Source organism: Carcharhinus amblyrhynchos, chromosome 1, assembly GCF_965287045.1.
Source record: "Carcharhinus amblyrhynchos chromosome 1, sCarAmb.v2.hapA, whole genome shotgun sequence".
In the NCBI taxonomy this organism is placed as follows: domain Eukaryota; kingdom Metazoa; phylum Chordata; class Chondrichthyes; order Carcharhiniformes; family Carcharhinidae; genus Carcharhinus; species Carcharhinus amblyrhynchos.
In genome coordinates this window covers 78,189,249-78,201,710 of record NC_137324.1, presented here as the reverse complement: position 1 = coordinate 78,201,710, position 12,462 = coordinate 78,189,249, and the positions used below count along the sequence as shown (strand labels likewise).

Sequence of the window (12,462 nt, the reverse complement as noted above, 5' to 3'; positions counted from 1 at the left end):
CCCCATCTCCAGTCTTCCTCCCCCCCCACCCCACCCACCCCCTCCACCCCCCGTACTGCCTCTAATCCCTGTGGCACCCCCCCAGTAAGCAACACCCCAGTGGGGACCCATCTCCCTGAAGCAGCCAACATGAGCTCACCAATCCCAACACTCATTGCACCCTATGCCCTTCCATGCATCATGCTTTCAATCCCCCTTATGTCCCCAAAGGAGAAAACTGCACACAACTGGTGTGAGAGGGAGAAAACTGATGGGGTGTTCCTGAGCTGTGGCTGCTGATGGGCTCTGAGCAGTGTGCCCTGGAGTTGGCGAGGAGAAACGATCCTAGATTGGTCACTGACAGCCAGGTCAGCGTCCAGCGTGCAAGTGAGCACCCTAAGTTTTTCTTGAAGTAAGTGTCATGCTGCGCAGACTGTTTTAAGAACATAATAAGAACATAAGAAATAGGAGCAGGAGTAGGCCATCTAGCCCTTCGAGCCTGCCCCGCCATTCAATAAGATCATGGCTGATCTGTTGTGGCTCAGTTCCACTTTCCCACCCTCTCCCCATAACCCTTAATCCCCTCTCTCATCAAGAACCCATCAACCCGCTTCTTAAAAATATTTAGCGAGGCAGCCTCCACCACTTCAACGGGCAGAGAATTCCAGAGATTCACCACCCTTTGAGTGAAGAAGTTCCTCCTCAACTCCGTTCTAAACCGCCTCCCCTTTATCTTGAGGCTGTGCCCCCTAGTCCTACTGTCTTTTTTGAGCGGGAAGAGTCTCTCCACCTCTATCCTATCCATCCCATTCATCATCTTATACGTCTCAATGAGATCTCCCCTCATTCTTCTAAACTCTAACGAGTACAAGCCTAGTTTATTCAGCCTCTCCTCATAGCTCAATCCCCTCAACTCCGGTATCAGCCTAGTAAACCTCCTCTGCACTCCCTCCAGGGCCAAAATATCCTTGCGCAGGTGCGGCGCCCAAAACTGCACACAGTACTCCAGCTGCGGCCTCACCAATGCCCTATACAGCTGCAGCAAGACCTCCCTACTTTTATATTCAATCCCCCTCGCTATAATGTGTGTTCTTTCCTACAGTGCTGGATCCTGGTGAACCAGGCCCTTCTGAAGTTGACGATCTCTCCTGCTGCTTGGGAACCAATTCCCATTGAGACTTCAGATGATATCTCAGAGGAAGACTCTGAAGAATTCTCAGAGGACAGCACCAAAGAATTGGCACTGACATCTATATCACAGAACCCACCAACACAGAGACTGTCACAACGGTTGGTCATGTCAGTGCCGAGGCTTCTGAGTCACTTATTGGTGAGCACATCACAGCCGCTGACGCACATCAGGTGGAGGCGGGCATATCCGAGGGCTCGGGCACACAATGTCTGCCAGAGGTGAAGATGCAGCTGGCCCCAAGCCAGATGTCGAGCCTCAGGTTCATTCATCCGGAAGCCGGTGGAGATGCATCAGCAAACCTAGGGAGTTGTGGAAGGGCTATCAGCAACCATGCTATGACTGCAAGGCTGTTTGGAGGAGTCAAATAGAGTGCTGTCGCAGAAGGTGGTGCCAGCACTGTATGGGGTGGCACAGTAGCACAGTGGTTAGCACTGCTGCCTCACAGTGCCAGGCACCCGGATTCAATTCCCAGCTTGGGTCACTGTCTGTGCAGAGTCTGCACATTCTCCCGTGTCTGCACGGATTTCCTCCGGGTGCTCCGGTTTCCTCCCACGTTCCGAAAGCTGTGTTGGTTAGATGCATTGTCCATGCTAAATTGTCCTTCTGTGTACCAAAACAGGCACCGGAGTGTGGCCATTAGGGGGTTTTCACAGTAACTTCATTGCAGTATTAATGTAAGCCTAAATGTGACAATAATAAATAAACTTTAACTTTAACTTTGTTAACCAGGCCAACACTGCAAGGGTGGCATCTGCAGCAGAAAGTCTGGAAGAGGGATTTGGCCTCATGGGTGACAGGATCCGGGCCATTCTAGAGACACAGTGAGCCATGGCAGAGACACAGTGGGCCACAGCTGAGGGTGTCGCCGGCATTCTGGAGGCACATCGGTTCATAGCCACAGGTGTTGGGGGCATGTTGAAGACACTACTGGCCATGGCTGGGGCTCTCGCTTGGATTCTGGAGAAACAGCAGGCCATGGCTGTGAGTCTCAACAAGTCTCAGAAGGCTAATGCTGAGGGGCTCCAAAGCCTGGCTAGCTCACAGACTGCTGGAGTGGAACCCCTTCCTGTTAATAAATGGTTGACTCTCCCCTCGAGGGGACCACAGGGTGACGTGTGTCCCACCCACTGCCCCTTGAACATGGGGCATCCTGGCAATGGCAGTGAAACTTGCAGCCCAGGCCTCCGGCTGACCCTGTCCAACATCAAAGAACAAAGAAAAATACAGCACAGGAAACAGGCCCTTCAGCCCTCCAAGCACCGCTCATTGGTCCAACTAGACCACTCGTTTGTATCTCTCCATTCCCAGTCTGTTCATGTGGCTATCCAGATAAGTCTTAAACGATCCCAGCATGTCCGCCCCCACCACCCTGCTTGGCAGTGCATTCCAGGCCCCCACCATCCTCTGTGCAAAATACGTCCCTCTGATATCTGTGTTAAACCTCGCCCCCCCCGCCCCCCCACCTCACCTTGAACCTGTGGCAAAGTGGACGTATTGGCCTGCTCGGGTGAACAAGGCATCTGTCACCTGGCAAATACATCTGTGGACTGAGGCCTGAGAGATTCCAGAAAAGTCACCACTGTGTGTCTGAAATGACCCTGTCACGCAGAAATTAAGTGCTGCCGTCACCTTAACTTCTACTGGCAGCGGGTGGCTGCCCCTCCCCTAATGTGCCAGGTGTGCTAAAGCCTCACACAGGTGCTGGTCCTTAGATAGGCGGAGCTGGGGACGGCACATGACCTCCAACAGTCCCTCGAATTATGTTCTGGTCCAGTACTGTCTAGGCCTCCGTATCCCCCTTCTCTTGGCCACCCTTTTGGGAGACTGCTCTCCCACCTCACGGCCATCAGTGCCAACATTATATTTTGTCTTTTTTTAAAAAAGGTAAGGGAACCAGTGAAAGTTGGAATTACGCTTCAATAGATTACATACTGTATGTTGGTAATCGAGGTCAATTCTCGAAGTATTAAAGCTTCATTACGGGAATATAAAAAGTGTTCACGTAAGCCAAAATTCTCTGACCTCATCTGTGGCTGGGATTCTCCAGTCCCTCTGCAGTGAATGAAAATTTGTCTGAGCGCCAAACACTCTGTTCTCGCTGGCCATGGTGTCAGGGGAGAATTGCCATAGTCCACATTTGCTCTATAGCCTTATAAGTAAACCTGTCATAAGTTACAATATTCTTTTCTCAACATATGAATAATGGAATTAAGATAGTACCTCCAACAGGAATTGATACGCAGAAAATTGTGATCTTCATATCTGCAATTTGCCTGATAATGTGTTTTTCTCTTTCCTTGATTTTTAAGAATACCACGAGTTAGCTGGTTTACTTTCTTCAAATAAAATTTGGCTATAATTACCTCACTCCACAGACGTAACTCTTGTTCTGCTGGAAACCCAAGGGGTGATGCAGGTACACCTATAAAATAAATTGGATTGTATCGATCAACAGTTAGGAAATTTATTCTACCTGAAGCTACAAATATCTTGCAACTCTAACACAACAAACATCTATAACTTGGCCATGATTACTTTTTCATGCTTTTTTTTAAGGACATTTGTATAATTTTCATAGGAATTAAGAGCAGAAGGAGGCAAATTCAGCCCTTCAAGCCTGCTCTGCAATCAGATTATTGCTGATCTCTCCCTGGTCTCAAATCCACCTCTCCACCTGTTCCCCATATTTCTCTTCCCCTTTCTTTTATGAGAAATATGTCTATCTCCCTTTTGAAACCATTCAATGATTCAAACCACCTCACTATGGGACAGCGAGTTCCATAAATTCACCATCCTCTGCGAGAAGTAGTGTCTTCTCATCGCAGTGTTAAATCCACCACCTCGCAACCAATACTTGTGACCTCTTGTTCTAGATTTTCACTGTGTAACAATGTAAAACAGACAATTGCAAATGACATCAATGGAAATGAAAATCAGGAGAGATGTAAAAGGGTTGCTGACTTGCTATCACTGTATTTATATTGTCACACAAAATTAAAATGACACTGGTACATTTTGCTGTATCTTGTTATTGTCTATTGATAATGGGAAAAAACTTGCATTGCTAGAGTTTCCACAATAATAAAATATCACAAAGTATTTTGTAGGTGCAGGTAGAAATTGAAACTGAGTCAGAGACAGAGATAGTAGGTGGGATATTGAGCCTGATTTCACCATCAGTGAACATAAGAACATAAGAAACAGGAGCAGGAGTAGGCCAACTAGCCCTTCGAGCCTGCCCCGCCATTCAATAAGATCATGGCTGATCTGTCTTGGCTCAGCTCCACATTCCCACCCTCTCCCCATAACCCTTAATCCCCTCGCTTATCAAAAACAGTGGCGGGGACTCAATATATGGCAAAACCTGGAAGTCGTGAATCTCACTGGCGAGATTGTGACTTCCAATTTTCACTGCCTCTTACCAGCATCGTAGTCAGGTTAACACCCATACATTTCCATGTGACTAATGACACCACACCTACCAGATATTGAATGCCTGCCATAATTTCAAATGTGATGGGCTGCATGGTAGTCCAGTGGTTAGCATTGTTGCCTCACAGAGCCAGGGACCTGAGTTCAATTCTAGCTTGAGTCACTATCTGTGCGGAGTCTGCATGTTCTCCCTGTGTCTGCATGGGTTTCCACCAGGTGCTGTGGTTTCCTCCCACAGTCCAAAGATCTGCAGGTTAGGTGGATTGGCCATGCTAAATTCTCCCTCCGTGTACCTGAACAGGTGCTGGAGTGTGGCCACTAGGAGATTTTCACAATAACTTTGCTGCAGTGTCAATGTAAGCCTACTTGTGACTAATAAATTAACTTTAACTTTATGTACATTGAAATAAAATCAATCTCTAATTGTCATGTACTGTGATTAATTTTGCAACAAAAGTATTCAGATTTTTCTCCAAGAGATTGATAATTTTCTTGTATTCTTTCTTGGTAAATGAGGTATCATTGCTTTATTCATATATCTTCACCCAAGAGAATGAGGATGATGGTATGAAATTTGGGGTGAGAGACTGTAAGCTTCTTGAGCAAATTGACGAAGGGAAAGACAAGGTAGTGGAGGTGTTGACAGGTTTAAAGTGGACAGATCTCCAGGTCTGAATGAATTGTGCCCCAGGCTGCTATGGGAGGCAAGGGGATGGAAGGGGCTCTGACCAATTCCTCTCTGGCCATGAGGGAGGTGCCAGAGGTCTGGAGAACAGGTAGTATGGTTCCATATTTAATAAGGGTTAGAGAGATAAACCAGGCAACTACAAACCAGTGGGTCTCACATCAGTGGCAGGGAAACTATTGAAGAAACATCTGAAAGAGAGCATCTATCTCCACTTGGAGAGGCAAGGCTTTATCAGGGATAGTCAGCATGGCTTCAACAGAGGGAGGTCATGCCTAACAAATTTGATTGCATTTTTTGAGGAGGTGATCAGATGTGTTGATGAGGGTAGTGCAGTCGATGTAGTTTATATAGATTTCAGCAAAGCCTTTAACAAGGTCCCACATGGGAGACTTGTAAAGAAGGTAAATGCACATGGGATACAGGGTAATTTGATAAATTGGATTCAAAATTGGCTCAGTTATAGGAGACAGAGGGTGATGACAGAAGTTTGCTTTAGTGACTGGAAGCCAGTGTCCAGTGGCATACCACAAGGATCTATGCTGGGTCCCCTATTATTTGTCATTTATAAAAACAACATGGATGACTAGGTGTGGGGTAGGATTAGTTAGTTCGTGGATGACACAAAAATTGACATGGTTGTTCGCAGTGAGGTTGAATGTCTTGAAGATACAGACGGGATGGTCAAATGGGCAAGTAAATAACAGATGGAATTCAACCCTGAAAAGTGTAAGGTGATACACTTTGAGAAAATTAATTTGACAAGAAAGTGTTCAATGAAGGCATGGCACTAAGAAATTCTGTTAAGCAAAGGAACCTTTGTGTATTTGTCTATAGATCTCTGAAGGTGGAAGGGCATTTTCATAGTGTGGTAAAAAAGGCACATGGGACATTTGCTTCAATAATCGAGATTGCAAAGACAAGGAAGTAATGTTGTTGTTTCATGGAACTTTGGTGAGGCCACATTTAGAGTACTGTGTTCAGTTCTGGCTGCCACATTATAGGAAGGATGTTTTGTATTGGAGGGGGTGCAGACAAGATTCACCAGAATGCTGCTGGGATGGAACATTTAAGTTATGAAAAGAGGTTGGGTAGGTTTGGGTAGTTTTTGTTGGAGCAGAGAAGACTGAGGAGTGACCTGATCAAGGTGTATAAGATTATGGGGGACATGGACAGAGTGGATAAGGAGCAGCCATTCCCCTGAGTTGAAGAGTCAGTCACAAAAGGACACAAATTCAAGGTAAGGGCAGGCAGGGGATGTCAGAAAACATTTTTTACCCAGAGGGTAGTGACAATCTGAAATGTACTGCCTGGGAGGGTGGTAGAGGTGAATTGCCACATCAAATTGGCACATCATAACATTCAAGGCTATGGGCCAAGTGCTGGTAAATGAGATTAGGTGGGAGGTCAGGTGTTTCCCATGGGTTGGTGCAGACTTGTTGGACCAAAGGGCTTCTTCCGCAAAGTATTTTTCTATGATTCTGTTACCAATTGTGCGACATTAGCTTCAAGAAGTAGGTAAGTCAGACCAATCTGAACCATCAGAATGCTTTTTGCACTTAAACAGGGATAACTTTGGGTTTATTTTTCTGGAAAGAATTCTGTGGAAACATTGAGAAATATGATTGCAACATCCAATACTCTCGGTGTGACTATGTTAAATACAATAATAAATAAGATTTTAAAATTTTATGTAATATTGTAAAAATGTATCAGTCATTTTTTTGGCAGGAAAAGTTTAGAAGACCTTTTTGCTGTGCACTAAATAATTCTATAATGAATTAATAATTGCATTATCCTTTATTAACCAACAGTATCAAATATGCATTATTGGCTTCCTTGTAATCATCAGATTTTAGGTCTAGAGATACTGTAGTAAATAATTAAGCTTGATTTTTATCCACAATGTTAATTTATGCAGCAAAATAATGAACAGGAATTTCCTCAGATCTGCTCCACTACGCTGCTGTATCTCATAGAAAGGGCAGTACAATCAGAGTTTTTAATGCAATTCTGACAAAGTTAAAGTGGCAGAATGGGAGTAGTTCAAGAAAGTTTTCACATAATTTTACTTTTTTCACATAACTGTTTCATGCTTTAGTTAAAAAGTTATTTTTAAAAAGTACCCCATTCTCTGCTTTCAATGGGAACCATTTCTCTCAATTCAATAATATTTTTGCATTTGATTAATGCATTACCTATGCTACTATTTACCAAATAGAAAAAAGTGACCTGCCAAATAGTGCTGTGATGTCTCCTTAACAAAAGCAAATTTGTTACACTTACTGAACATTTGGATATAGATTAAATCAAAATGCATTCTATTGCAATTGATTTATGCTATCAAATTGATTTCAGATTTGATTTGATTTCAGAATTGATTTTCAAATTTTCTATTTATGTCGGTTAAAAAACAAATTCATTTAAATCATTCTCACTTTATAAAAGCACAGATGTAAATATAACAGCTTATCTCTATTTGTTGTGTTCCATTTAAAACAGAAAAAGTATTAATTTCCAATTTGTTTGAAAAGGATTAAAGTGACAATATAAAATATTTAAAACTTAAATATTCGTTATATTTCACTGTTTTATTTGTGCACAATAGTTGGAAATTGTTGTTCTTTTCCGCTTTAATTAATTACTTTATTAATATTTTTACTTTAACCTTGACAATATTTTTATTAAATCATATATTAAATCATCTTGCATGCTTCTAAAGCACTTTAACTCAATAATGCCCATATTTAAATAGTATAGTCAATTTGCATCTGTACATCACAATTCACACTTAAACACCAGTATTTAAATATGATTACGCCAAATGCTTTCATTAGACTCTAAGCAGAGGACAAAGACAAACAAACAAAATGTTGATTTCCTAATTTTAATCTAGATTTTTCTTAACATGCTTATTGTCTCTACCCGCACACTCTTCAAATTCTTTCGAGCTGCAGGAGACACAACATTAAGAATGACTACTCACAACTCCCTCCTTTTTATGCATAATAAAACAGGACTTTAATCTTTCTGAAAGCTTTGAACCAATGCATTTGGATAAAGTATTTTTTTCTGCATCTATCCTCAGATTCACAATTACAGATTGGTCGGTCACACTGAGCGTCTGCTGTAAAAAAAAAGCCTCATTCATTTCCCGATAGTTAATTACATTCAGACTCCATCGAAGATGAAAGCCAATCTTCATGTAGCGTTTGTAACAGATGCGTAATTGGGATACCGTAAAGAAACACCGCCGCTTCGCCAATGTACTTTCTCCCAAATCTAAGAACTGAGAGTGAAGCTACGATGCGAGCTCCAGGGGAGGCTGGGTGGAAGATGGCAACATGATTACTAAAATAACTTAGTATTGGAGCTCCAGCATTTCCCCAAAGAAAGCTAATTTCTGCTGCTTCTATTCGAAAAGCCGAGTAACATGAAACAGTTTCTCTCTTTTTGTTTAGCTGCACATTGTTGTAAAGCGCTTCATTCAACAGGCAGCCCAGGGTGGACTTTTGTCCACACAGAGCACGAACTCTTGGAAAGTCTTTGAACCGGGTTGATTAAAAAAAAGTTTCCCTTCACTTCCAATAGTAACTCATTAATGAAAATCTTGAAAAACCTGCTCCAATGGTACCAATTTTAATCTTTGCATTGGGTGGATGGGGGAGTGGATGGGATTGACTTCCCCCTCCCTATTTTTTTTTCTCTCTATCTATATATAGTCTACTCTGCAGGAACCCCAGAGAGGACAAGACAGCTTCAGATCTCACACGTTAATGAATATCAAACACCGTAGAATACTGTACTGCATTAAAACAATGTCACTGTTTATGTCCAGAAATGTTCTTCGCATCAACAAATCAAAAGTTTTCGACAGAATTTACTATGGGAAGGAGAAACCAGAGAATAAGGACTATAGACATGTTTTAAATAGTTCACCAGGAGGTTACAAAAAAAAGGCGAAACGATTAAAAGAAACAGAAAAGGTCAGGGAGATTAAAAACAAGGGTGAAAAAAAATTAGTGAAACGCGAGCTTAGAGGATTTGGGAGAAAGTACATTGGCGAAGCGGCGGTGTTTCTTTACCGTATCCCAATTATGCATCTGTTACAAACGCTACATGAAGATTGACTTTCGTCTTCGAATGGAGAGGAGAAAGTAAGACAACGCTGACAGAAATGTAATGGATAAACATGGGAGAGGAAGAGAGTGAAAGCAACATTCTTACCTTGTGAGAAGCAGCAGCGGGAGAGGAGTAACAATGTGAGTGCGAGGATGCAGTGGGAGTACTTCATAGCGATGCTGTGCGGCGCTCTTTCTGCTCCTCGGTACTGACACAGGTTGTGGCTCAGCATGGTCGGCCCACAACGATCTGAGTCAGGCAACTGGGATACTTGTGGATTTTCACTACTGTGTAGCTGCACTCTTTAAAACACCTCTTAGATTCCCCACGTCAGCACCGACTGGATCAAACGTCATACGCCATGTTCCCGGGCAGGATGAGACAGACCATGTGCTGTCATTCACTCTCAATTCTGACTATAAACAGCACCTTCAGTCCTGCAACTCACCTTTTATGATTTCCACTCCAATGCAAAAAAAAGATACTTCTTTCCTCCAAGTGTGTCACTAAATGTGAATAAATTAGATGAGTTAGTTCTGGAGGTGGGTCAGATTTTAACTCATTCGAAACCCACTTAGGGTGGCACAGTGGTTAGTAATGCTGTCTCATAGCGTCAGGGATCTGGATTCAATTCTGGTCCTGGGTGACTGTCAGTGTGGAGTTTGCAGTTTCTCTCTGTGTCTGTGTGGGTTTCCTCTAGGTGCTCTGGTTTCCTCCCACAGTCCAAAGATATTCAGGTTAGGTGGATTGGCCATACTAAATTCTCCATTAGTGTCGAAAAGATGTGTAGGTAAGCTGGATTAGCCATGATAAATGTGCAGTGTTACGGGTATAGGTTGGAGTGGCAGAGTGAGTCTACGTAAGAGAGTCTTTGGAGAATAGGTGCAGACTCGATGGTCCAAATGCCCTCCTTCTGCACTGTTTAGATTTGGTGGTTCTATTTGCACAGAATTAAAATCTGAACTGGAACTTGTTTAAATTCTGCTCAAGTTACTAAAATGTGTAGTCCTGACCGACAAGACTAAGATTGCTTCTGCACATGATTATGTTCATATAATCCCAAAGAAATCTGGTAAACTTTAAGTTCACATCTTGCAGACAATTCCTATGCTCATTATTTTGCAGAATCACAGTGTCCTTTTGACAACTGGGATAATTGCATTTTAGCACCTGAGCATTTTATTCATGGTAATATTGGTATTCAGGGTTAACTGCATGTTAATCTATTCCTAAATAAGTGAAATAAACCGACCAATCTTTCAAAAGGAATTCCAATCCATGTTTAGGTGTACTTTCAATGAGTAGCAAGGGATGTGGGTGGTGGTGAGGGGAGAGAGAGAGAGAAGTGGCGCAGTGGTATTGTTGCTTGACTAGTAATCGAGAGACCGAGGTTAATGCTCTGGGAATTTGGGTTTGAATCCCACCATGGCAGATCATGGAATTTTAAAAAAACGCAATGAAATATCTGGAATTAAAAATCTCTTGATGACCATGAAACAATTGTCATAAGAACCCAATTGGTTCACCTTTAGGGCCTACATATGACTCCAGACCCACTGAAATGCCCTCTAAAGTGGCCTAACAACCCATTCAATTGTATTCAATCACTACAAAGGAAACAAAAAGAAGGAATCAAACTGGAAAGATTGAGGCACTGGAAATGACAATGGCAAATTCAGCCCTGTAGACCCTGCAGATTCCTCCTTACTAACATCTGGGGGCTTGTGCCAAAACTGGGAGAACTGTTTTGAGACTAGTCAAGCAACAGTCTGACTCAGTCATATTCATGGAATCATACCTTACTGATAATGTCTCAGACACTACTACCATCATTCCTGAATATGTCCTGTTCCAACATTGACTCTGGGCCCCATGAAGTTTCATGACACCAGGTCAAACATGGGCAAGGGAATCTCCTGCTGATTATCACACACCATCCCCCCTCAGCTGACAAACTCCATCTCCCATAAGTTGCCCCGTTCACTTAACCTATTCATATCCATTTGTAAATTTCTTATTTCATTATCGCAACTTACTATCCCAACTATTTTAGTATCATCTGCAAATCTGGCTACTGTACCCCCTGTCCCTGCATCCAAGTCATTAACATGATTGTAAATAGTTGGGCCCTAAAGACCAAACCCTGTGACATTCCAATGGTTACAACTTGCCAACCTGAAAAAGACCCATTTATCCTGACTCTCTGCTTTCTGTTGGTTAGCCAATCCTCTATCTGAGCTATTAAATTGATTTGATTTGTTTTATTATTGTCACATGTATTAGTATACAGTGAAAAGTATTGTTTCTTGTGTGTTATATGGACAAAGCATACCGTACAAAGGGAAGGAAAGGAGAGGGTGCAGAATGCAGTGTTACAGTCTTAGCTAGGATGTAAAGAAAAATCAATTTAATACGTGGTAGGTCCATTCAAAAATCTCATGGCAGCAGGGAAGAACTTATGCTTGAGTCAGTTATTACATGTCCTCAGACTTTTATTTTTTTTCCTAACAGAAGGAGGTAGAAGAGAATATGTCTGGGGTGCATGAGGTCCTTGATCATACTGGCTGCTTTTCCAAGCAGCAGGAAGTGTGGACAAAGTCAATGAATGGGAGGCTGGTTTGCATGATGGACTGGGCTCGCTCACGACTCTTCGTAGTTTTTTTCAGGCTTGGACAGAGCAGGAGCTATACCAAGCTGTGATACAACCAGAAAGAATGCTTTCTATGGTGCATCTGTAAAAGTTGGTGACAGTCATAGCAGACATGCCAAATTTCCTTAGTCTCCTGAGAAAGCAGAGACATTGGTGGGTTTTCTTAATTATTGTGTCGGCATGGAGGACCAGGACAGGTTGTTGGTGATCTGGCCACCTAGAACCTTGAAGCAGTCATCATTTCCACTTCGTCCCTGTTGATGTAGAAAGGGGCATATCCTCCACTACGCTTCCTAAGTTGATGACTATCTCCTTTGTTTTGCTAACATTGAGGGAGACATTATTTTCGTCGCACCAGTTCACTAGTTTCTCCACCTCTTTCCTCTACTCTGTCTCATCATT

The 12,462-nt window shown here is 42.7% G+C and overlaps 1 protein-coding gene across 1 annotated transcript in view; it reads right to left on the bottom strand.

Annotated features, from left to right (window-relative positions):
* Positions 1-9,766, bottom strand: part of nmu (neuromedin U) — a 39,644-nt gene extending 29,878 nt beyond the window's left edge. The window contains 3 exon segments of the mRNA XM_080198191.1: positions 3,535-3,593; positions 9,516-9,714; positions 9,716-9,766. Of these exon segments, the coding sequence (XP_080054317.1) occupies positions 3,535-3,593; positions 9,516-9,714; positions 9,716-9,766 (309 nt within the window).
* Positions 9,767-12,462: the final 2,696 nt, after the last annotated feature.